Source organism: Stegostoma tigrinum, chromosome 1 (assembly GCF_030684315.1).
Source record: "Stegostoma tigrinum isolate sSteTig4 chromosome 1, sSteTig4.hap1, whole genome shotgun sequence".
NCBI classification, from domain to species: domain Eukaryota; kingdom Metazoa; phylum Chordata; class Chondrichthyes; order Orectolobiformes; family Stegostomatidae; genus Stegostoma; species Stegostoma tigrinum.
Window position 1 is genome coordinate 52035379 of NC_081354.1, and position 27576 is coordinate 52062954.

The 27576-nt window shown below is 39.5% G+C and overlaps 1 protein-coding gene across 6 annotated transcripts in view; it reads right to left on the reverse strand.

Moving 5' to 3' along the window:
* The window catches only part of fbxw7 (F-box and WD repeat domain containing 7), a 327970-nt gene that overhangs the window by 146421 nt on the left and 153973 nt on the right, over window positions 1-27576 (reverse strand). For all 6 annotated transcript variants that reach the window (XM_059645310.1, XM_059645305.1, XM_059645295.1 and 3 more), the window contains one exon: window positions 26193-26687. In XM_059645310.1, the coding sequence (XP_059501293.1) occupies window positions 26193-26618 (426 nt within the window). In that variant the 5' untranslated portion in view covers window positions 26619-26687. The remainder of the gene's footprint in view (window positions 1-26192; window positions 26688-27576) is intronic.

A 27576-nucleotide genomic window follows, 5' to 3' on the forward strand; every position in this document is an offset into this window, starting at 1 on the left:
TCTAGGCCCGAAACATCAGCTTTTGTGCTCCTCAGACGCTGCTTGGCCTGCTGTGCTCATCCAGCTCCACACTTTGTTATCTCGGATTCTCCAGCATCTGCAGCTCTCATTATCTCCAGACTACTAGTGAATACCACTTTTCAGACTGGAGGGAGGGAGGTGTGTTGTGGCACTCTCAGGGATCAGTATTGGGATTATGAAACTCAATTGTAGAAACAACTTCTTGTTTAATCAACGCTTCAAGTTAATTCATTGAAGAGTCATGTCAGGAACTGTCAGTCTTCATGCCTTTTTTAATGATATCTGATATTTTCAAACAGATCACTTATTCAAAAAAACTATTCTAAAATTTCTAATTTTTTAAAACACTTAACAGTTTTAAACAGATTGCCAAGCTGTGTGCCTTGAACATCAAACCAGCCGGCTCCTCTCCCATAGTCATTGACACTTCCAGATCTTGACTCACCCATTCCATCCCCACTCATCAGTCATGCTGATATCAGAAACAGTGTCTTGAACGAGGGAATGGGAGAGACGGTGTCACGGGGTAAAGAAGCCAGGGGAATAATGAAAAACATCCTTCTTCACAATTAGCAATTATCTACTTATTTTGCAGATAGAATCAAAAGCAGTTTCAGGATTGGTCTTTTTGATTTATGCCTGTAACTATTTACCTTATTTTATTGCATGAAGAAAAAATTTCACTGCACCAAAGATCATGGCAGGATCATCATTGTGGGCTCCTGTGTACGTGCACAACAACGTCTGAATTTCAATATGAGCAAACATTTACAAACATTCAGATTTGGACACATGAATTAGAATAATTAAAAGAACCTATTAGGTCAGAAAATTTCACACTAGCAGTTCAGAGAGATCCCATCTGGGAAGTGGCACAGCCAGGGTAGGCGTGTAGTTCTGGAATTTTGCAGCAGCACACAAAATTGATGCAGAAGAGGTTATTTTTGGGTTCATAGAATCTAAATTTATCGCAAGATAAATTCAAACCCAGGCTTGGGAGTCCAGTACAAAACAAAGATTTTTGTCACTCTAAGTTCATTGGTTGGTGCAACTGCTGATTTGATAAACTATTTTCAGATTAAAAGGTAAACAAGAGAAACGTTTCACAGATTTAAAACCAATTGACCAGTAGGAAATTTTTTAATAAGACGAAATGGAGGGGGGGGGGGGGGGTTAGAAAGAGATAGAGGGCCAGGCAACGTTGTACCTACATGATGTGGGGCCGGTGGTTCATTCTGACCACTTCTTTAACATGTGCTGATTGCTTGAGGAATCCAGCTCAGACCTGATGAGCTTGAGTTTGAGCTTCGAGCACTATGACACATCGGGGAGTTGTTTTGGTGGTGGTGGTGGTGGGGGGGTGGAGGGGTGCTGGGTAAGAGTGGAAGATTGGAAGAGTTACCTGGATGTTGCGTTTTGGGAGGCAGTCACACTCCTTAGATTAACTACCTTGAAATTGGTCAGTGGTCACAAACAGGAGGGTATGACTATGAGCTCAGTAGGTAGAGGCATCCAGGAGGTAGTGCTGCAGATGTTTCAACCCTTGTTGTTCAACAGGTTTAAGTTTGTGGCTCTCTGTCTGGTCAAAAGCATGTCTCTTTTTTTTTTACAAACTTATTCGTGAGATGTGGGAATCGTTGGCTGGACAAGCATTTCTCACCATCCCTCTTTGCCCAGACGGAAGTTAAGATTCAACCACATTGGGTCTGAATTCATAAGTAGGCCAGACCAGGTAAAGTGGCGGATATCCTTGCCTAAAGGGCATTAATGAACCACATGGGTTTTTCCATCAATTGGCAATAGATTCATGGTCATCATTAGGCTCTTAATTCCAGATTATTATTAAATTCAAATTCCAACATCTGCCATGGCAGATCTGCTCAAGGAGCCATCCAAGAGGCAGGAGAAGGGTGGAATGTCATTGTATAGTCAAGAAAATTGTAGACTTGTGGCAAGGATTGACAATTGCCTACCGCGTGCCCAGGTTCAGGTTCTCATATCTGGAGTTGCAGAGGAATTCGGAGTGGGAGGGGAAAGATCCATTTGTCACGATCCATGTGGGTACCAACGATACAGGTGAAAAGAGGTTCTGCCGACGGAATGAGAAGCTTGGGACAGGCAGAACTAAATTGGTAATCTCTCAACTACTACCTGAGTCATGATTGGTACAGGGTTAATAAGATTAAACAGGTAAATGCATGGCTCAAAGACTAGTGTATGAGAAATGCGTTTGAATTCATGGGACATTCCCTAGTGCTGGGGAAGGAGGGAGCTCTACCAATGGGACAGGCTCCACCAGAATCATGCTCAGGCCAGAGTCCTGGCGAATTGCCTAACTAGGGCCGTAGATAGGACTTGCAACTAAATCGTGGGGAGAGGGGAGGTCCAGTTGTATGGAAAAATTAGAAAATTGAACTTTAAGAAGAAGGTAGGAATGTATATTAGTGACGAGGCCAATGGTTACCAGAAAAGAAAGGAAGGGACAGTGTGTGCAAATGTCATATCACACCAAGGAATCATACAAGAATAGTACAAGGGAAATTTGATAATACAATAAAATTAAGGCTTTGTATCTTAATGTATGAAGCATTCAAAATTAGAGTTAACAATGCAAATCAAGACAAATGGGTATAACGTGGTGGCAGATGGACCAGGTTTCGGAATTGAATATCCAAGGTTCCTCAGTGTTTCAGAAGGACAGACAGGAAGGAAAAGGAGGTGGTGTAGCTTGGTTAGTAAAAGATAAAAGCAACGTTGCACGAAGAGGTGATATCAGTACTGGAGACCAAGATGTAGAATCAGATTGGGTTGAAATTAGAATAAGCAAGGGAAAGAAGTTACTGGTGCGAGTAATCTTATACATCCTCAAACAATGGCCCCGTAGTAGGGCACAGAATAAACCAGGAAATATGGGGTATTTGTAAGAAACGTACAGTGATAATCAGGGTTGGTTTTAATACACAAATTGGCAAATGCAGCCTGAAAGGAGAATTAATTTTATGTATTACAGATTGTTTCTTGGAGCAATACATTGGAGAACTGAGTGAGCAGGTTATTGTAGATTTGGTATTGTGTAATGACATGGGATTAATAATCTCATAGTAAAGGATCCTCGAGGGAAGACAGATCATAGCATTCTATAATTTCAAAGTCAGTTGGAGGGCGAGAAACTGGAGTCCCACAGCAGCAGTCTGGAGTTAAATAAAATTAATTGTGCAGGCATGAGGACAGATCTGGCCTCATGGACTGGGCAGGATGAAAGAAAGGACAGTTCATGAGCAGTGAAAGATGTTTAAAGAATTACTCATTGGTTCCCAACTGAAATATATTCCGAAAAGGAAGGGAGATTGTAAGAAGGGGGGAGAAAGAAAATCCATGGTTGAGCATCAAAGTTAAACGTAATATAAGTACAAATACAGAGGAACACCTTTTTGCACAAACGAGTGGCAGGCTGGAAGATTGGGAACTCTTACAGGTCAACACAGGGTTACTAACAACATAAAAAAGAGCAGAGGCAAATTATGATAGAAAACTCAGCCAAAATACAAAAAGAATGATAGCAAAAACTTCTAAGAATATAAAAGGGAAGACAGTAGTGAAACGGAATATTAAGTTTTGCAGAATAAAGAACAGGGAACACAAATGGTGGAATTACTAAATCAATATTTTGCTTCAGTTTTCACAGTGGACAACACTAGTACCATCCTAACAGTAATTTGTAATGTACAGGTTATAGAAACTAGAGGAACACAGAACAATCATTATGGAAAAAGTACTCAGCAAACTGCAGACCTCAGGGCCTGATGAGCTACATCCTTGGGTTTTAAGGGAAGCGGCAGCAGAAATAGTGGATCCTATTTTTTTTAATCTAATCAACCGTTTCAGTGATATTATTACATACCTCTGAAACAGATGGGGCATCAACCCAGGCCCCTCAATCCAGGGGTGGGAACACTACCATTGTACCATAAGAGGGCCAAAGCTTACTGCATTTGATATCCTCAGGTGATCTCCCAACCAAGCACTAACTAGGTTTAAGTCTGCTTAGCTTCAGAGATCAGACAAGATTGAGCGTTTTCAGACAGTGTTTTAAAGTGGATCCAACTGATATAACATTCTAAAATTCCCTGGATATGAGAAAGGTTCCAGTGGATTAGAAAAATGCTAACATTACACCATTATTCAAGGTGGAAAGGGAAGGAGGCAGAAATTAGGAAATTAGGAAATTAGTTTAATGTATCATTGGGAAGTTGCTAGAATCTATTATGAAAGGAAATAACAACAAGGCATTTGGAAAGACAAAATACACTCCAGCGTCAACATGGCTTTATAGACAGTAGATCATTTTAGACTAATTTTCAGAATGGCATTTGATAAGGTGCCACACAAAAGGTTAATTTATTAGCTTGGATAGTGGATTGGTTAGCCAGAGAGAGTCAGGATAAATGAATCTTTTTCTGACTGGCAAGAAGAAACTGGTGGGGTGACACAGGGTTCAGTTCTCTGTCACCAGCTATTTAAAATCTATATTAAATGATTTGGATGTGAGGATAGAAAGTACCATTGCCAAATTTACACAGAACACTAAAATAACTAGAAAAGTTGCAAAGAAATAAAAGATTTACAAATGGATATGCATAGTTTAGACGAATAGGCCAACATTTGGTAGATGGAAGTTTAATGTGGATCAGTGTGTGGTTATCCATTTTAATCAAACAAGTAGAAATCCAACCTACCTTATACATGTAAGAGAAATTTCAGAGTGCTTTGGTGCAGAAGGATCTCGGTGTCCAGAAAATGAGCATGCAGATACAGCAGATAATAAAGAATACAGTACAAAAGGGAAGTGTTGTGGCAACCATATAAGGCATTAGTGAGACTTTACCTGGAATACTGCATAAAGTATTAGCTCCCTTACTTGAGAGGGGATGTAGTTGTATTGGAAGCAGTTCAGAGGAGTTACACTCGATTGACACCAGAGATTAAGGGGTTTGTCTTTTGTTGAGACATTTAGGCCAACACTCAATGGAGTTTAGAAGAATGAGAGGTGATCTAACTGAAGTGTAAAAGGTGCTACAGGGGACTGACAAATCAGGCATAGCAAGGGTGCTTTCTCATGTGAGGCAATATAGAACAAGAGGTCATAGTTTTAGTTAAGTAGCAGCAGATTTAAAATTACTTCTCTCAAACGGTCATTAATATGTGGAATTCACTACCCCAGAATGAGTTGGATGCCGGGACATGGAGTAAATTTAAGGAAGAGATAAACAGATTTTTAATTAGTAAAGAGTTAAAAGGCTTGGAGACCAGGCAGGAAAGCAGAGTTGAGGTTGTGATGAGATCAACCATCATCACATCAAATGGTGGAGCAATCTCAAAAGGGCTGAATCACAGTTTTGTTCCTAGTTCTTTTATTCTTAACTTGTAGCAGTGGCATTTCTCAACACAAACATAAATCATTCAAGCAACTGAGGTTAAGTAATGATACGATTAACAAACAACCATTTATATTGCTTTTTAAATTGGGTGGAAGATTTCAGCCTTTTTTCAAACATATCCATCTGGTGATCCCTCAAGTGCTATTCTTTAGCAGTACAAAATTCATGAAATGTGTCCATGTACAACTACCACTTAATGGACATGTGGGAAAATTGTGGGCATTCTGCTTGACTTCAGGCTAAGGATCAGAGGCAGTGGGAAGCACATTTTTGTCAGCAAGTACTGCATGAGCAGAACTCAGCAAGCCTATAAGAATGTAATTATACTCAAATCTCACTATGGCAAGTTGTTGAAGAAATAACTTGGTCATATGTCAGCAATGACTTCTCATTTTGCATCAGAAAGGCATGCTATCCCACTCCAGTGACTTGAGGTTGATGCTTTCAATACAGTACTCAAGGACTCAAGTGCCCCCTCAATTTGATTCCTAAGCTGCCTTTAAACAGGGAATGGGGGGTGGGGGGGGACTGCAGTTGGGTTGGTGGTTGTGGTGAGTGTGCGCACATGTGGATGGACAAGATTTCTCATCTGTATCCTGGCCAATACTTAACAATCAAACAATGCCATTAAATCATCCACAAATTATTCATAAAACAATAACCACATTTAGTGTGGAAGCTCTTTGGACATTGGGGACGTTGCTTTATAAAGAAAATTCAAAGGTAATATGAAAGTTCTGTTAGAATAAGCCAGCAGGAACAGGAACCATCTACGCACCCCAGGGTGTGAACAGGTTCCATTTTCAAGTTGTTTGTCTGTTTGCAAACTGATTTGTACACAAGTCAGAGCAATACAAAACAGTCATTTGTAAGTACAGGAAATGTTCACAGGGCAATAAAGTTTCACCTCTGTACAAGATCACATTTGTAAGCATAAGTATTCAAAAATCAGGGATCCCTGTCATGCATTTTTCATTATTATTCATACTGATTGAGTGTTTATTGCTCATTCCTAATTGCCCTAGAGAAGGTGGCCCCCATCTCAGAGGGGAACTTGAGGTTATGGCACTCCTATGTGTCTATTGCCCTTTATTTACCTGGATGGTTGAATCCGCAGGTGCAGAAAATACCTTGGTGAGTTGCTTCAGTGAATCTTGTAGATGGTCCACGCTGTTCCCATTGTGCACTGTTGATGGAGGTAGCAATTTTTAAAGTGGCAGAAGCCAGACATGTAGCTATACTAGAACAGTTAAGCTAGGGGCATGATTAATTTTGGAGCATATGACTTTACTGCTATTGCTGATGCGTTGTCATGGCTCATAGCTTTTAAGTTATCCAGTGTCTTCAGCCATTTTTCACTTTTGATTTGATTTATTATTATGACATGTACCTAGATACAGTGAATTTTTTTTGCATGCAGTACAGGCAAATCATACCATAGAAACTGCATTTAAGGTAACCAAACAGAACGAAGAATACAATATCATGACTGCAGAGAAGGTGTACAAAGAGCGAAATTAATATTAAATTTAAAATTTGAGAGGTCCATTTGCAAGTTTAACAACAGCAGAGAAGAAGCTGTTCTTGAATCTGTTGGTATGTGTGTTTAAGCTTTTGTAACTTCTGCCCAACAGAAGAGGTTGGAAGAGATTATAACCAGTGAGACAGCAGTCTTTGATTATGGTTCTTGTCATCAAATGAAGTAAATCAAATTGGTTGAAGACTGGTATCTGCAATTCTTAGGAACTTCCAGAAGAGTCCAAGATGGATCATTCACTCAGCACTTCTGGCTGAACATGGGAGAAACAAAAGGAAGATGTTCATAACAAGGGTTAAAACATAAGCAGAAGATATTGTTAAGTAAAGCGCTCATTCCTTATGACCAACATTACAGCTTGAGAGAGACTGGTAATTGTCATTTACATGTAGAAGTTCAACAAGCCAAGAAACTGAAGTTAATAGATGAAAAAATGAAAAATGGAAATTTCAATTATACTATACACTCCACCAAAAATAAGCTATCAATGACTCAGCATGTCAACATTAATAATTTGATTGTTGTATTTCATGCTCAAGGCACAGAATGAAATATTCAGATTTGATGGGGAGACCCATTCAGCCCAGTTTACCACAACCACAAAGGCCCCAAACACTGAACTGTTTCTCAAAATTATTTTGAAGATTTTGCCTTCATTAATCTTCATAGCAAAGCTATTCCAGTACAGCTAAGACACCAGTACATACCCAACAATGTGAAAAACTGCCCAGATATGTGCTGCGTCCCAAAAGGAGCACAAATCTAATCTAGCCAATTTTGACGTCATCAGCATACTCTTGATCATCAAGTAACAGAAGGAGTCATCAGCAGCAGCACTTGCAAAAGAATATCCTGTTCAGATTAGGTTCCATCAAGGCCACACGGTCCCTGATTGCATTATAGCTTAGGCCCAAAGATGGCCATAAAGTTGAATGGCACGGTAGGTGGGAATTCCTGCCTTTGCCATTAAGGTAGCTTTAAGGATTAATATCAAAACTGGAGTCAATGGAAATGGGGGGAATAATCTCAACTGGCTGGGATCATATAAAGCATAAAAGAAAGATGGCTGTGGTTCTTATAAGTCAATCATCTCAGCCCCAGGGTATCACTGCAGGAGGTCCTCAGAAAAGTATGCTAGACTTACCATTTTCAGGTGCTTCACCAATGACCTTCTCTCCATCATAAAGCCAGAAGCAGAGATATTTGTTAATGATTGCATAACGTTCAGCAACTCTATGACTCTACTTGCGACTTCAAATATTGAAGCTGTAACATTTATGCCACACAAGTGCCAAGAAATCACACTATCTCCAACAAGAGAAAAATCAAACATCAACCATTCAATGGCAGTACCATCACTAAATACTCCACCAACATCATCCTTGAACTTTTAACTGGACTCACCACTAAATACTGTGGCTACAGGTACTGGTCTGAGGCCAGGAATTCTGCAGTGTGCAACTCACCTCCTGACTTTCTCTCCACTTACTGTCCACCATTTACAAAATATAAATCAGGACTGTAGGAATACACCCCATTTACTTGGATGATTGCAGCTCCAACAAGAAGCTTGACACTATCCCGAACAAAGCAGTCTACTTAAGTGGCACCACAGCCACTCCTTCCATCAGTAGCAGCAACACAGTCTTCACTGATAGTATATCAACACCTGTAACCTCTACCATCTTGAGAAACAAGGGCAGCAAATGTATAGGAACATCAACTGTAAGCTTTCCTCAAAGCTAAACACCTATCCTAACTCGAACAATAATCACTTGCTTCACTATCAACAACTTGCACTGTTTCTCTCTGCACAGACCCTGCTACATCCAAGTTTCTCCAGCACTTTTAAATGTAGTAATAACACTAATTTGTATGAAGATACTTTTGCTCCCGATTAATTACGCAAACTAAGTAATGAGAAAAACTATTAATTCAGTTCTATATCCTACAGTAGTAGTATTATTATAATAGGGGATTATTAGGGGAAAATGGAAAAAGCTACTGAGTAGACAGGGGTTCCAGCAGAGACTTTCAAACTTGGAGGATCATAGCTTACTTGTCATCTCCATGAGCTGTTCCTGAATTTCTTCTTCAGCTCAGATTTTCAGATCAATCTCAGGGATGCTGCCATCACCACTGCCTTCAAGAAGGGATATAAAGTGGGCTGTGGGTAAGACTGAGGAATCTGTACACTCCCCATTGCTAGGAAAATGATCCATGGAATCCTCGCAAGTCACTTTCTCTCAGTCTGAGGAAATCCTTTCTGAAAACCAATGTGACTTCCAATCAAACTGTGGAAGTATGACATGATTTGCACTGCTTGACAACTCAAAAAGAATATGTCAAGGACAACACCAACCACTCTACATGACCTTTACTGATTTGACCAAGGTTATTGACGCAGCGAGTTTTGAGAAGTTATTGACTCAGTCAATCTGAAATGGAAGACCCCGTCAAAGGCTGGCTGGTCGAAAGAAATTCATCAACATCCTCCATGACACAGTCCTCCTGATGATAATATGACTGAATACTTTGATGTCAAGACAAGGGTCAAGCTGGGCTACGTCATTACTCCTATGCTGTTCTCCATCTTCTTCACCATTGTTCTGTCAAGAATTAGCTTTCCAGTGGTTGGACATGGTCTATAAGATGGTTGGAAAGCTTTTCAACCTCAACCAGTTGAAATCCAAATACAAAACAGTACCAAACATGCTTGTGGAACTTCAGTACAAGGATGACAACATCATCTCTGCTCTCTCTCCCACCCCACCCCCCCCACCTCAGAAAAGTATCTTCAAGCCTTGCTTACTGCTTTCATGGAAGCATACCAAAGAATTGGTCTCAACCTCAACAAGACTCAAACCCCTTATCAACCCACTTCCAGCTAAACTTCCAGTCCATTCCTCCACTACGATCAATGGAAGTACCCTCCCAAACATGGAACATGTCCCTTGTCTGGGAGGCTACCTCTCAAAGGCTGATAATCAACGAGGGGGCTCAACATCACATCCAATCTGTGACTGCTCTCTTCAGACATCCAAGGATGATAGTCTTCGATAACATGTATATAAGGCAGTCATCCTTCGAACCGTTTTTATATGGCTCAGAAACTTGGACAATGCCACCTTAAGACCTTTGAAAATTAGTATTAATACTTTGAGACAGATTCTCTCCATCAGCTGGGAGGACATGCATACAAACATTTGCATCCTTGAGGTAATGAACAGCACCAGCGTTGAGGCCATCATCCAAAACCTACTCCACTGGGCTGGCCAAATGCTTAGGACGCCAATGTTCTAAACATCTGCATCCAGCTCAAGGTAAATACTATAATGAGAGGAGGAAAAAGTAAGCATTTCATAGACTCCCTGACATTGTCTCTCAAGAAATGCAATGCAGATGAGTATACATGGGAAACACTCGTTCAGAAAAAATCCAACTTGCAGCAAACTCCTGCATGAAGGGACAATTCTTTGGAGAACATCCATCAGCAAGAGGAAGTACAGAATGGAACTGGATGAAGGAATGTCAACAATCTCAAGGCCAAGATTATTTCCACATCCTAGAAACACGCATCAATTGTGCGGCTGGTGATGTAATTCTACAATGGACATATCAGACATGCAAGGACTCACAGAAGCCATGTTTAACCAGAGGTACAGAATTCCCTTGATGGACAATATTACGCATTAGTGAGTGAACGCTGATAAAACAGACATTTCTGTGGCTGCAAAGTAGACTTCCGGATGGAATGTTTCTTCCAGGTGCTAGGGTCAAGGATGTCTTGGAGAGGCAACAGGACAATCTAGAGTGGGAGGGTGAACAGCCAGTGGTAATTGGGCACATTGGTGCTAATGATGCAGTTTCAAAAAAAGAAGAGATGAAGTCCTAAAAGCTGAAGGTATGGTTTAGGAATTAAATTAAAAATAACAAGACCTCAAAAGCTGTAAATGCTATAATGCCACTTGCTAGTCAGAGCAGAAATATCAGGATACATCAGATGAACATGTGGTTGGAGAGACGGTTTGAGGGGGGAGGGTTTCAGATTCCTGGGAGGTAGGACCAATACAAGTTGGATGGGTTGCACCTGGGCAGGCACATTGATGTCCTAGAGGGAGTATTTGCCACCTGGGTTGGGGACAGGTTAAAATAGAATGGCACGGGGATAGGAACCTACATAGGGAGACGGAAGAGAGAGAAATGAGGACAAAAAAAAGATAAATAGACCTGTAAATTTAAAAAAAAAGAGGCGCTCTCTGAAGAAGGGTCTAGGCCCGAAACGTCAGCTTTTGTGCTCCTGAGATGCTGCTTGGCCTGCTGTGTTCATCCAGCTCCACACTTTGTTATCTTGGATTCTCCAGCATCTGCAGTTCCCATTATCTCTTAAGGTGTTGTGTCTTTATTGAAATACTCTGCACAATATGTGCGAGAATTAGTCAAATACATAGATGGAAATGGATATGGTACAGCTGTGACTATGAACACATGGGTGCAGGGTGACCAGAGACGGAAACTGAATATCCAGGGTTATTCAATTTTTAGGAAGGACAAATAGGAAAAGGAGATGGAGTAGCATTGCTGGTTAAGAGGACATTAATGCAATGCTGAGGAAGGATATTTGTCCAGTGAAACGGAATCTTTATGGGTAGAATGTAGAAACAAGGAGCAAGAAACAATGAGGGTCTGTAAACAACCCCCACCAAACTACAGTGATAATGCTGGCAAGGCATTAACAGGGAATTAGAAGTGTAAGCAATAAAGGTGCAGTTGTAATCATGTGCAATTTAAAATGATACATGTGTGAGGTAAATCAAATCAGTAACAATGTTATTGAGTAGGCATTCTCAGACTGCATACAAGGAGGTTTATGTTGAGGATCTACTGACAGCCTAAACATTGTGTCATTGGCAATCTAGCTTTGCAATGCCCCTAGAGTTTGAGACATTGTGGGGTGGTAGTGGGGTTGTCAATATGGAAAACGGTGGCCATTATATGATAGATTTCTTTATGAAGATGGAGAGCGAAAGAGTTGATTTTGAGACTAGGTCCCTAAACCTAAATAAAAGGAAACTGCAATGGCTTGAGTCATGAGCTGGCTATGTTTAATTAAGGAATGGTACTTAAAGTGATGATGATGGACAGGCAAAGGCAAACTTTTAACGAGTGAAGGAACTTCAAGAATTGTTCAGTTCTGGGTTGCATAATGAAAAGGAGAAGTGGTCTGAGCATGATATGACGAAATGGCCAAAGCAAGGATAACACGATGAAGTAACGCAGCAGGCCTAGCAACAAAAATTGATAAATGTCCTGGCCCCAATGGCCTACATCCTAGAGTTCTGCAGGAGGTGGCTGAGGAAATAGCAGAGGCTTTGGTTGTGATCTTTCAAAAGTCACTGGTGTCTGGGAAAGTCCCAGATGATTGGAAAATTGCTATTGTAACCTCCTTGTTTAAGAAAAGATCAAGGCAATAGATGGAAAATTATAGGCCAATTAGCCTAACCTCGGTAGTTGGTAAAATTCTGGAATCCATTGTCAAGGATGAGATTTCTAAATTCCTGGAAGTGCAGGGTCAGATTAGAACAAGTCAGTATGGATTTAGTATGGGGAGGTCGTGCCTGACAAACCTGTTAGAATTCTTTGAGGAGGTAACAAGTATGTTAGACCAGGGAAACCCAGTAGATGCCACATCCAAGTACTAAGCTGATATGTCAGTTATAATACCATCTTTGACACCTTAAATAGAATTCAAGTAACCATTAAGAACAAACCTCTCACAACAGCATCAACTCCCTATAAAATAACTGAAGGGCATTTTTGCATTCTGGCTTGTTGCAGTTTAGGCCTTGAGAGCTAAGACACAATAATCGATTTTTTTTTATTGTACCAACAAAAGATCTTACTGTGACTAGTCCCTGATTAATTGTCTTCCCACTGAAAAGGGAGTAGCTTGCTGTCCATATCTAATAACCCTCAGTTGGTCACAAAGTAAACTTAAAAGGACCCCTTCCCTCAGAGACATTTCTCTGTTCCAATACATTTTAAAATTCAAATAAGCCAATTCAATCACCAATTGCCACTGACAACAGGAGAACTATTTGATCGGTGTGAAGTTGTTTTTATAACGCACAAGTGTCCCAAAGATAAAATGACCTGTGTCAAATACTGACAATATATTCAACCCATGAATTTTAAATCCTCACCATTGAGACTGATGTGGTCCACCTCTACAACACTGGCAATCCATCCATGCGTGATTTCTCCACTGTTCTCCTTACTGGTCTCTTATCCAATTTTAAATATTGTTATCTTGACTCGTATTATACTGCACATGGTCATTACCCACTCACTCTACCATTGTCATCTTATTCCATGATCCAACATCCGCACCTCGCCACCCCCCGCACTGCTGACAATTTAAAGTAGTTCTCAAATGTCCCCAGTCTCAACCCTATCTTAACATAAGCTTTATATCCCAGTACATTTATATCAGTCCACTTAATCCTTCCTTCTGTACATCCCTCCTTTGCTTTCTTCCAGAAGCACCGTGGAACATGCCTGGCCTATTTTCCGGAAGTTCCTTCCTAACCATGACATCTAAAATGTTTCTTCTCCAGATCTTTTGTGACACCTCTTAGACACTCTCCATTGCTATGCCTATTCCTCTGATATTGCTTATAATACACAGAAAAAAAACAAATATTTTTCCAATAGAAAACTAACAAGATAAAAGATATTTCCTTAAAATTCAGTTGGGTGTGGGGGAAAGTAAAACTGCGATTATTATATCTGCCTGTTTTAAGTGGGAAGCTTTTAAAGTATGGTTTCGGAAGTGGTTGTTGAAGATAGCATGAAACATACCGACAAAACAGATTTATTTCATCTGCTTGTTCTATTTCCTAAGCGGAAGCAACGGGAACGAAGCATTTGGAAACTAGCTAGCAATATTAGCTCTGTATACCAAGCCTGAATATTAGGAAACACCTAGGTGCACTGGTAATATCCTTACTGATGAATATCAGCTCCCTTTCTGATATGCAGAACAAAGATCAAATCACATATTGAGTCTACTCACACCGCCATTTGTATGGCCGACATACCAAACAGTCAGCAATTGCTGCACAGCTTATAACTTAGCATGAGAAATTCCAGGGAGTTCCATTTCCTCAACAGTAATTAAGGGAGTGGAGAGGTCAAATGTAATTGACACAGTTAGCCTTGCAAGCTTTTGGAAACTAGACCTGCAGCTGCCAAATCTTTCAGTTATTCTTTGTTGTCTTTGGTCTGAGTCAAATACAAATTGTGTGTAATTCGGAAGTTGACATACATCGCAATGAACATAAATCCACAGCAACAAGATACATTTCTAGGGTATATCGAAATGAAATTAGTACAAAATTGGATAATCATTTTTCACATACTCAAAGCTCAATTACACTAAAAGGTTGCCTGACTTAGTGAATATTTGCCACTTTCTTCCAAACAACAATCTATCACCGTCTCAAAAGACAGCAGGCTCATGTTGTGACAGCTTCCCGGCATGACCATTGCTCTGAAATAAATGATGAAAGCATCCCATCGTCCATAATCATCACCATCATCCATTGGTTAACTCTAGAGCTGTTGTCACAATCCTGCACCTCACTAGGACACTGGTGTTATCATTCTGTCTGTGATTGCTGTTTCATTAACATTAAATTCTACGGTTATGACACAGATTTGTGGTTCAAGGAAGACTTCCACTAAAAGTTCATCCTCTAGCTGTTCATCCACCCAGAATCATTAGCAATTTGACAGAGACCAGTTGCATTCAATACCACCTACTGTCATTACAGCATCATGTACTAGTGCTAGATCGTGCACTAATACCTCTCCAAAGACATCATTTTTAAGTGTAAGCTCAATCATTCAGGAAATTACATTTCTGAATGCTATCTTCACTTCAGAGGGCAAGCACAAAGACAACATGCACAAACTCTTTCCAATAGGGAATACTGCATAATAACCAAATCCCAACTCAAAACAGCACATTTCTCCACCTAGGATGCTGAAACTACTGTAGCAACTTGTTTACCACTTCACGAAAATGTGCAACTTAGTACAAACTGTTCTTCTCTCTCTTCAGGCTCCATCCTATCGTTTACTCCCTACCCCACACCCTGCCCTTTTTTTATCTTCATACAAAACTGACGTTTTCCCAGCCACCATCAGTTCTGAGGGCCGCCGGACCAGAAACATTAACTGTTTGTTTCCTTCTCAGATGGTACCAGTCCTGCTGAGCTTTTCCAGGAGCTTTATTTTTGTTCCTGATTTATAGTATCCACAGTACTTTTGGTTGTTGTTTTTAACTCTCAGGATGGCTTTGATGCACTGACTTTCTGTATCAAGCAAGTTGAGTAAATGACTGTGGCTATATTTATAAAGTTTCTGATGTGGTCAACCTTATAAAACATGGAGCTAAGCATATCCTAATGCATTCATGAGCCAGTGAAAGGCAAGCTTACTGCAAATGGCTTTTATGCTTATTTGGTAGCACAGAACTTGAATACTGCCGTAAGGACAACCACAGTGCTGAACTTTTATCTTGCATTTATTGGAACAAATGGCGGCTAAATTTCAAATAATCATACTTGTTTATACTGTAGGTATTATGAAAGAATCCAGATTTCTTCATGAGCACATTGAGGAAAGGCAGCATGTTACATTACTTGATCTCAGAAGTGAATCGAACATGAGGTAGGGCATATTCAGATGCAGTCCTTTACACAGCATTGCATTGTTAAAGATCAAAAAATATTATCTAGATTTCAGTAAGATAGATGAGGTAGGTCATTAGGGACCCTCCCAACAAAAATGTATTACGGATGAAAATGATAGGAGGCACTGGAGTTAAAGGAGATCCCATGGCTACAACATGTATTTGGGCATACAAGATGCCATTAAAACTGAACTTGACTGTGCAAGTTGTTAAATTCACAAAATTCAATAAATAATGATTCAGAAAATGATGATTTTATCTTGTTGTGATATACTGATGCAACACAAATATTGATGGCCACCATCAGTGAAATGTTGGAAAAGAAGCTTGCAATGTTGAATGAGCACATAGACAAAGCATTGCTGTCATGCTACGCTGAACTTTCCAAAAGCTGAGAATCTCAATAGCAAGCCCTTGACCAGAACAAACAGTCAATTGATCAGCATTCTTCTAGCATTCCTACAGCATAAACTAGTGTTCTTATGTGAAACGTGACCTCCTTCCTTTTGTCCCAGTAAATGCAAGAAGTCATTCAGCAATATGTTTGTCTTTACAGCAGTATTCAAGTTCTGTGCTACCAATTAAGCATACAACCGAGGTTTTTAATCAGTAACATCATTCAACCTTTGTAGTAAGATGCAGCTAGGTCTGACTGCAGTTTAAATTTGTGGGATGTGCATGAGATACTGAACATTGAACCGCGGTAGTCGCTGATGGCATTCACTTGTATATCCATGTTATAACAGTCTTGCATGACGGCTAAGAATCCAGAATGTGCGTGCGCGATGGAGGTGTTGGAAGAGCGCTAGGAAACAAATGTAGTCAAAAAGACAAGATTGCCCAAAAAGACAAACAACTGTAGGGTTGGAAAGGCTAACTCAAAGAACTCAAATATTTCCATGCCTTATCCTCTTGGAAGGTGCACTATACTATTCATGTCACTGATAAAGGTCTGTTTTTTAAATTCATTCATGGGATGAGAGTGTCACTGGCTATTATCGCACTTATTGCCAAATCTTAACTCTCTTAACTATGCAGCAGGACCAGGAAAGGATCATAGTTTCCTTCCTAAACGATATTGGTGAACCAGATAGACTTTTATGACAACTGTCAATGGTTTCATGGTGATCATTGGACTTTTGATTGCTAGTCTCGATGCGTTTACCATACAAACACACAACCTACCCTCCAGCACTCATCTGGCAATCTGCCCATTGTCACATTAACCAACTGTCGACCTAACACCTCACTTACCGTGCACATCCTACTTTTCACCGCAACAATCCAAGTGTCTGACTGTGTTCCTGGCCATTTAAAATCACTGAACGTGACATTCTGACTTGCTGCAAATCTGGTATAATTTGACTTCCCTTATTTTGTGAGATGACTGGGGAACGGTCAGATTTCAGGTATGCTCTGCATTTCTGAACGATCTGTGATCAGAATTTCTTGCCAGAAATGAAAAGCAGTCTGAACAGAAAATAAGAAGCAGAATCACAATCTGGTCTATCCTCATATAGCTACATTTTAGATATAATTTTTATTGCACTGTAAATCTAAACAGCTAAAATTGAACAGAAATATGGGTAACAATGACATTTTGTTCAAGAAAAGGAAAAATATACATTCAACGACATTCAAAAATATGGAAATGCTTCCATGTTTTCTTTTCATTGGAGACTACCGATGAGACCTGAAATACTTAGCCTTCTGCCATCTGTCGCAGTATATCCAGCAGAACCCCAAACCCCACCAGTGAAGCTTGATTTATTTTTAAGGGTTCCATATAAAAACACATAACAATGCATTGTTATTGCCTGAATTATGCTTCACCTGAGCCATGCTCAACCCAACTGCGAGCATCAAAATTCTTCCTTCGTTAGTGAGGAATTGTAAAAGTTTCTGCAATCACACAATGTGCCATAAAATTTTCCAGATTCTTGAGTTTCTCCACTCCCTTTCATACATGAACATATCTGCTTTCAACTGACTATTTTTGTTTTGAATTCCTGGAAAACCGTATCCTTATATGTCATTTCAAATTCCGATACGTTACTTTTCTGGGTTACCATAAAGCATCAACGTATCAACTGGTACCTTAAACAAGCATTTCCCAATTTCCCAAAACCCAGAGGTATTGAATATTGTCCTGATCCCACAGCAAAAACTGAGGGGTCGGGGAGGAGGTCTTTAAGCATGGGGGCATCTGTCTGTCAGAGTGGGAACACAGCTGTCCTAACTGAGCTCTGTGGTGACCACTGCTTCTTCAGAGCTCACATCCTTACCTGGGGGGCCCATCCCCACCTTTGGGAAGCCTGCTTAAATAAAAAGCACATAGCAAGCAACTGGCTTTATCGTCCACTGCCAGATTTTGTTGTAATATATACTTACTTTCTATTGCTAAATGAGATTGCCCCTCGGATGTGACCTTCAAAGACTCTTCAGACACTATACAAACCTTACATGAATCTCATCTGTGAAACATGCTATATTTAATATCTAATAAATATATTTTTTAAAAAGTCGGCATCTGTACTTCTACACAAGATATCTCATTTAATTTGTTCTATGACTCCCAACTTCGCTTTCCAAAATTTGAAACATACTTTTACAACTATGCCTTTACCTTTTCATCATGGTAAGTTTCTAATTCTTGCACAAATTGTAGAAAGTGCACAAGATCAGGCTTACAAACATCACGCACCACTGATTTTCAATGTTCATTTCTTATTCTAATTATCATCACTGACATATAACCTGTGCCTTTCCAATGCTCTAGCACTATGGTGCCGCTCTTTTCACAAAGATGGCTGAATAAACTTGCAGTCAGAACAAAATATGCAATGAATATTACTGGATTAGTTGTTAGTTAATTGCAAGCCAAACAGGCCTTTAATCCTGGGTTTCAAGAAAAATCTTAGCACAAGTTTTTTATATCATCCTGAACCACATTTTGAACTTCAGCCCTTCGGGTGTTCAAGGGAAAAGAAGTGAAACCAAGTAGAAGGTTCTGTACATGGCTTTTAAAAAAATTATTCATATTCTCATTTTGGGTTGTAGGCTGCAACAAGAACATTGCACCTTTTAAATATATTCCCCTCACATATAGCATGAATATCTCTGCTTTAATGCAGAGTTCTGTCCTTGGTCCCTATCACTATCCTTTGTTCTAATCCTCAATTTCTATATTATCTCTCAGTTATATCAACTGGAGGGCAGGGGCTGGTTTTCACAAAATTAGTGGTTACCAGTGAGCTTTATAATTAGATCAGCCATGATCTTATCAAATAGCAGAGTAGCTTTCAAATGTCAAATGGCCTAATTCTGTTCTTAATTCTTGTCCTTAAGTTGATTCCAAGACTTTGCAAATACATTTGACCCTTCAAGTCAATGTTGACAAAACCAGAATAACCCTCATAAGTTTACGTTGTCCAAATCACTGCCCCAGTTACCATTTCAGACTAAGGAAGGAGCAGAATTAAGGATGTCAATCAATCCACAGGCTTATTTTTAGTCCTCATATCTATTCCATGACAATGGTCGCTTTTACCTAATTGCAACTACTGCTGAATCCTCGGCCTTACCACTACATGGTAACTTTTCTCAAATGTTCCTCGTCACCTTAACTCAAAACTAAAACTCTGTACTCCATGGTTTTTGATAACTGACTTCATTAAGTCTTATTGTATCTTAAAATTATTTCCCAAGTCACATATCACCATTCCTGAATTGTGTGTTTCTGGTTCTTTACATTTACCCTTCGATTTCACTCCACCCAAAATATGTGTTTACATCTTGCCCATTATTCTGTTAGCTACATCATTATTAACTGCTCTTTGAACCAATTTATTCTGTCTCTGAAATCTATCAACCACATCTCCTTAGATACAGATTCCACCAAAATTTAAGGAGATTTTATATTTTCACCAGATCCCACCCACCATATGACTACCAGCTTGATACATGCTTCATATCAGAGTTATATTAGAAGAACATATGCTGTGGTTGACTACTTTGAACCTTACTTCTACATTCATGTTTAACCTGTTACTTTAATAACAGATGTCTCAGTTGTTTAAGTATGATTTCAGCCAATGCCAGATTCATTGCAGATTGTAGGCTAAATAACATGTCACACCATCATTGTTTTAATATTGCTTTGAAGAAAAGTTAAGATACCAGCTTCCCACTAAATCTATTTTTCACATTTTTAAGTCAATGAGCAGAAAAATTAGACACAATGCCAAAGAGGATGTTGATACTGTTCCAGGACACTGGATATATTCCAGTGGCATGTACAATTTAAATTAACAAGTTGTCCAAGTGACCAGAACACTGAAGCAAATCCTTTCAGTTCTCTCAGTAGCCATTTCATCACTTAAATCATGCGAGATTGACGAATTGATCTCCAGAATTACAATGGCTGAAATAAAATGACTATACTTCCTCATCCACAACTTTTCTGCCTTCTTGCAAACCTTGTCCAAACCAATGTACAGTTTGACTTGCCTCTTATGAATTCACTGCTTCGTCGTGGGTTGATATCACATGAAAATTTGGCACTTTGAATCCAGATCTAATTTACAATAGAAATTAGAATACTACTTGTTCCCAAAACAAGCTCTGAAGCCTTCCCCCGTTTTGGGCACAACTCTTCTGATGATTACATGCTATTTCCTACCATTTTAAATATTTTCTGATCCATTATCAATGGGTACTCACAATAAGTTATGTCTTGTTTAAGTGTATGTGCCTCAACTTCCAAAAAGCCTTCAACAATATGCCACATGACTAACCATAATTGAGCTAGATTGTCTCACTCTATCAAAAAAAACAGAAGAGATCGGTACGCTAAGATCTCCTATTGCTATGTGCACTCTGGATAAGATAATACTCAAGATAATCCTGATCATGAATTGCATTATTGCACAGTAGAACAGAAGACTGCTAAGTCCAAAGTTGCCATTTTTTGTTGGCAACTCTTTTGAAGACAGGTACTATTTTGAGACAACAAAGTGTGGAGCTGGATGAACACAGCAGGCCAGGCAGCATCAGAGGAGCAGGAAAGTTAATGTTTTGGGTCAGGACCCTTCTTCAGAAATGCTCCTCTGATGCTGCCAGGCCTACACGTGTCCCTCCAGCTCCACACTTTGTTGTCTCCGACTCCAGTATCTGCAGTTCTTGCTATCAGAGTGCGTACTGTTTTGACGTGTTTGCAAATTTCTGTACTTACGCAGTGTTCAGAAATTTTATTGAACATGCCTTCCAGATCTTTTTCCGAGTCTCTGTAAGCACTTTGTCCCAAAGACAAATTATCTCCCAAAAAATGCATTTGTTTTGAGCTCAAACAGCTAATATCAGACTTCTACCTCCCTTAGAACAAAGTACTTACAATCTTTGTAAGTTACGTGGAACTCTTTCGTAGGTACACAGGCCCTAAAGCCCAACTCTTCCACCATTACATTGATGACTGTATCGGCGCCACCTCATGCTCCCACGAGAAGCTCAAACAGTTCATCCACTTCACCATCTACCCCAACCTTAAGTTCACTGGACCATCTCTGATACCTCTCTCTGGACCCCTCTGTTTCCATCTCTGGCAACCACCTGGAAACCGACATCCATTTCAAGCACACTGACTCCTGCAGCTGTCTAGAATTCACCTCCTTCCACCCACCTTCCTGCAAAAATGCCATCCCCTATTTCCAATTCCTTCGCCTCCACAGCATCTGCTCCCAGGATGAGACATTCCACTCCCATACATCTCAGATGTCCTCATTTTTTAAGGACCACAACATCCCTCCCCACCCCCTCAGCGGTTGAGAATGCCCTCGACCATGTCTCCCGCATTTCCTGCAACTCATCCCTCACACCCCCCATCTGCAATAACAATCAAAACAGAACTCCTCTCATCCTCACGTACCACCCCACCAACCTCCAGGTCAAACATATCATCTTCTGACACTTCCGCTATCTGCAATCTGACCCCCCACCAAAGACATTTTTCCCTTCCCACCCTTATCTGCCTTCCGGAGGGACCACTCTCTCTGGGACTCACTTGCCCGCTTCACACTCCAGCCGCACCTCACCTGGCAGTTTTCCTTGCAACCGCAGGAAGTGCTACACCTGCCCCTACACCTCCCCCCCCCTTACCCCCATCCCAGGCCCCAAGACGACTTTCCACATCATGCAGATGTTCACCTGCACATCTGCCAATGTGGTATACTGTAGCCATTGTTCCTATTGTGGCCTCCTCTACGTCAGGAAACCAAGCGGAGGCTTGGGGACCTCTTTGTAGAACACCTATGCTCAGTTCGCACTCAACAACTGCATCTTCCAGTCGCGAACCATTTCAACTCTCCCTCCCATTCCGCAGACGACATGTCCATCCTGGGCTTCCTGCAGTGCCACAATGACGCCACCCGAAGGTTGCAGGAACAGCAACTCATATTCCACTTGGGAACCCTGCAGCCTGATGGTATCAATGTGGATTTCACAAGTTTCAAAATCTCCCCTCCCCCTACTACATCCCAAAACCAGCCCAGCTTGTCCCCGCCTCCCTAATCTGCCCTTCCTGCCACCTATTCCCTCCTCTCACCTCAAGCCCCACCCACATCTCCTACCAACTAACGTCATCCCGGCCCCCCCGACCTGTCCATCCTCCCTGGACTGACCTATCTCCTCCGTAACTCCCCCGACACTCACCTTTAGTGGCTCCATCCCTGCCTCTTTGACCTGTCTGTCTCCTCTCTACCTGTCTTCTCCTCTATCCATCTTATATACGCCTCCTCCCCTCTCCCTATTTATTTCAGAACCCCCTTCCCCTCCCCCATTTCTGAAGGAGGGTCTAGGCTCGAAACGTCAGCCTTCCTACTCCTCTGAAGGTGCTTGGCCTGCCGTGTTCATCCAGCTCTACATCTTGTCATCTCTACTTAGAATCTTTTTGCTGGTGTGTTCTATTCATATTGACCCTGGGATAATATTTAGTGGAAAGGGTCATTTAAATATTTACTCATGTCCATTCAAAATTTAAAGCCCATTTTCAGGTTTGGTATTAAGTTCATCTCCGTCAGTGCTCTCGCTGCCCAAATACTGAGATTTTTTTAAAAATTACTATGCTTACCTTCACAAGTATGCTTTGTTCAAGTATTGCATAGCCACTGATCACCCGTTTATGTGAACATGTTATATTTCTTGTATTTACCTTAATAAGCTATTATTTTCCTGCAGGATTTGTATTGAGTAAGATGTAATATGTACTCATTATTTTTAGAACTTGAATTTAAAACAAAACCGATAGGTATTGGTTACCTCTTGTGAAAGGTTCTCTTTTCAAGAAAAGAAAATGTCCTTTCAGAATAATCCTAGATCCATCATTTGTCAGGAAGAGTGTGAAGGCAATTTGTGTGAGCAGACTTGGTAAGGACTTAAACTGTCTCCAAAGTCCATAGAAAAGAACTTGTAAGAAGTCAGTTAAGTAGAGCTTAGAGTAGAGGGATGAAATTTCTCTAAGCTTGAGTTTCTCTAACAAAATCGGTGTAAAGAAATAGGATTAAATTTTGTTTCGCTGTGTGTTCAGGCCATCCTGTCTTCTCTACTTAGATAGCTTTGTTTGTATTTTTATTCTTTTGTGATACAAAAACCTGTATCGTTGTCAAAGAACAATGTGTGAAAATAGGTTTCAATGAATACCAACCAAGCTAAGAAACAACAAAAACAGAAAATCATTCAAGTCACACTTTTGCAATCTGACTTGTCCAATAGTACCATCAGTTGGGATTGTAACAGTATTCATGTTTGGTAATTTAGCTATCACGTTCTCATTTTGTCACTGTGCACAGACCTACACAACCATTTTTTTGTCTACTTCTGATATAAATATTCTATCCTTGATGTAATACTAAATTTCAACCTCCTCAATGAAATATATCAGATGGGTATTAAAGCAAGCCTGATATACAATCATAACGTCATGCTTTACTTTACTTTGAAAGGTGGCAAAGGGGCTAAGGTTCACAACACAGATCTAAGGTATAAAGCATGATGTTATGATTGTATATTAGGCTTGGATTATAGACTACAAAGATTGCAGGAGGAAGAAAGATAGACTAGTGTGAGGGAAAATGTTGTACAATTATAAGATTGTGAAAGAAATTTATGCAGCAGGGAAAGTGTTCAGTGTATTGTATTGAAGTGAATGCTTATCAGGCAAGTGGAAGAGTTCAGTGTTGTACAATGAATTTGTAGGTTATAAAAGGAAAAGACAAACCTTTAAAGAAACAAAGACAACTGTAACAAAAACAATTTAGACTTGTAAAACTGCACCACAAATACAGATGTTAAAGTCCATATATTTAAAGGGTGAGCATGCAGTTAAATTGTTGTTCTAATATTTATTTCATCCTTAACAATCAAATAAATATTAAGATTTTGAACATTACTCTCATAAAATTTTGACAGTAATGTTCAAAATTTGGATTAAAATGGATATGAAAGAGAAAAATAAACCACAGCTGCTCCACATCTCGAGCTTTTCCAGCAACTTGTCTTTGTTTATGAAAAAGTTGGAATTTTTTGAAGAGTGTGAGGATGAAAGGCAAAGATAGGTTTTTGGATTTAACAATGGACGAGATCTGCAAATTCCACTTGAAATTGAAACAGATAGCAAGTCAAGAATTTTAAATAATTAATGACAACTACTGCTGGTGCTCTGAAAACGGAGAGGAAAAGAAGTCATTGTTTAGACACAAGGGAATAGAAAGTGAAAACTGAAAGAAATAAGACTCACATTAACTCTTCAGGCTTTTGGGTTCAAAGTAGTAGTGGCTTAGCCATTATACTCCAAGAACACAATTTGAAGCAAGTTATTGAACATGAAGTGGGATTATTTGTAAAGGAGTGGATAAACTTAGATGATTTACTGATATGCACCATCAGTTTAAAAACAAAGATATGGCACTTTTTTGGCAAGTAACAAATATATGCTCAGGATTCCCTGGATAATTAAGCAAAATCATTAGATGTACAACACTTCTACGACAAATCCTATATTAAAACATGGCTATTTGACTCTACTATACAAAACAAAAGCATTTGTCAGATGTCAGATAATTTGAGCTATATTTAATGACCTTAACAGAATACTTACCATGAATATTTCAAAATCATTTTCTATTTTTAGTTTTCATTCTTTTGAGCAGAATTCAAGATTAAATTTTTAGTCAATTGAGAATATTGCACAATATTTTGATAATTCTTATAATTTAAAATTTAAATCCAGAATTTTCCAGTAATGCAATGCATCAAATGACAGAAAGGAGAAATAGGAAACCATCTGCACCCAAAACGTCACAAGCATCCAAAGTTTTGTACGAAGCCAGTTCACCATTTCACAGCAAACACAAGGCAAAATAAAAAGAAAAACAGGTCAAAACAGTACCTAATAAACACAGACTTATCTTAATATTTTTGCACCTAAACCAAGGATTGGCAACCTGCAACTCCGAAGTCTTAACTGCAGCTCCCATTTAACAGTGTTCGTATTACCAATTTGTAATGATATGATGACATTTAGCCACCAATGTTTCTCCTCCAATTGGGCTATTTTACAACAGCGTTTGGGAAAAAAAATTCAGCAGCATTTTAGGGAACATGTGCTTTCTTACCCACATGTCTAATTCAATCCACCCCAGAAACTAAAGGAAAACTTTTGACAGTTCATGCCATCAGTGTATTAATCAATTAATCCAAAATCTGGTTTAACTGCAATGGCATCTTAATGAATACAAAATTTTAAAATTCAACATATTCAAACTTCACTGCAATTACTTGACAAAACCTGAAACCATTGCCTAAACAGATCTACCAGGAAGTGAAAGATAATGTAGAATTAAGATTGCCCAGGAAAACACCGATCAAGCCAAAGGCAACTTTAAAATTTGGCTAGCACCAAGATTCAACTATGAAACAAAATTATTTGTCTGTCTATTTCCAAGATTGAAATTACACAAAATGCAGTCATATCTGTGGCCACGCCTATGAGCATTCGAAATAAGTTAGCAAGTGACTTTTCACAGTTTAAAATAATTGCATTACATTTTAGTGATTCTCAAAAACAACCTTTTCCCTTTAGGTAGTTTTATGTCTTGATCCTTTGATTTTCCCCACTTCATACTCCCAAGAGTTTTTACTTCAAGCATTTCCTTTTTAAAAAGCTTCTTAGCTTAAAAAGATGGTGAGCCCTGTGACCTAAACATAATATCACTAAGATGATCCTTACTTCCTCAAATATAATTGCTATTCTACCACTACACGTGCTTACAAGATTGAATCATAACCAATTTTTAAAAATTGCATTATACAATAAATACAACTAATTGTAAGGCATTTGATGAGAGTTCAGTTCAGCTTTGATGATCAATAACAAATTCTCACTTACCTGATTCTTAGTTAACACAGGCAGTGGTTGTTCGATGGCAACATCAATATTATAATTCTGATCGGTTACATCATTTCCATTTGTGCTATCGTCTTCTCTACTATCATCAGATTGTTCAAAATCATCACTGTCTTGGTCCATTTCCTCTTCACCATCTTCTTGTTCCTCCGCTTTGCTTTCTTCCTTGGCCTCTGCTGTGATTTGGTTGTTGTTTTCTTCCTCCTCTGCTTTAGCAACTTGGGCCTCGTCACTATTGCTGCTGCTTGCCTCAGCCCCATTGCCATCAGCAAACCTTGCACAATGACCCTCTTGCTCTTCCACAACTCTGTTCATTTCCTCCTCCCCATGACTCAATGACGGATTACCTCTGAGGGATCCTCCAGCTCGACGCCTCTTGCTGCACCCAGACAGAAATTCTTGGTTCATTTCCAACAGCCAGCTTGCAACCTCCCGAACCTTTACTAGATTGGCTGATGGTGTAGAAGTTGCTGTAACCTAAGAACAGAAGAGTTAAAGTTAAATTAGAAGTGACAGTACAGTATTGCACTTGTATGAGTTTCTACCCCAAGATATCCACCAGTCTTAAGTCAATATAATTTAGAACTAAACAACATCTTTACATACTACAATATGGTACTAGTATGCAAATTTTGTTTGGATTATTTGAAGAAGTATGTTTGTGGTTATTTATGATCCTCAAATTCAATCAACCAACCAATAACGGACGAATCAGACACACTTAAGGCAAACACAATTGAAATAACAATCCTTTTCATAGGCAACATGTAACACAATAGAAAATTTGGGAGCTCTGCAGAGACTTGGTAAAGAGAAAATCTTGCCAAATCCAGGGAATACAAACAGTTGAAGTACAGATAATAGGTCTTCCATCCCACTTGCTAAATAACTGTTTTCATAAATAAATTCATGGCAAAGTCTACTTCAAAGAAGATGCATTAATTGGCACTTCACAATAAATGACAGTAATGGAAAAATTACATTCTGCTTACAATTCACAATACCATTTCTACAATATCGTTGCATGTAAATGACAAGTGGTAAATCGTTTTGATTCTATACTTCACTGGAAAGATGTAATTCCGTTTCAAAGTGAATGCATTTGCGTATGACCCCACATATGGGAAATAAAAACGTATAATATCTGATCAGGCAACAATTCAGTTTCTGTTTTCTAAGGCATCTAAATCGAAACCTCTCTTGCACGAAACAAATTGTAAATTTTCCTTTCAATAATTCTACGTATCGATAGAAAGACGTCTCAATGACTTGAGAATGGAAGTATCACCATCTGCTACACAGCATAAGTTAATTATTAATGTAATTGAAAGTTATCTGAATGTTGCCTACAGGACCTGGGAAAGGA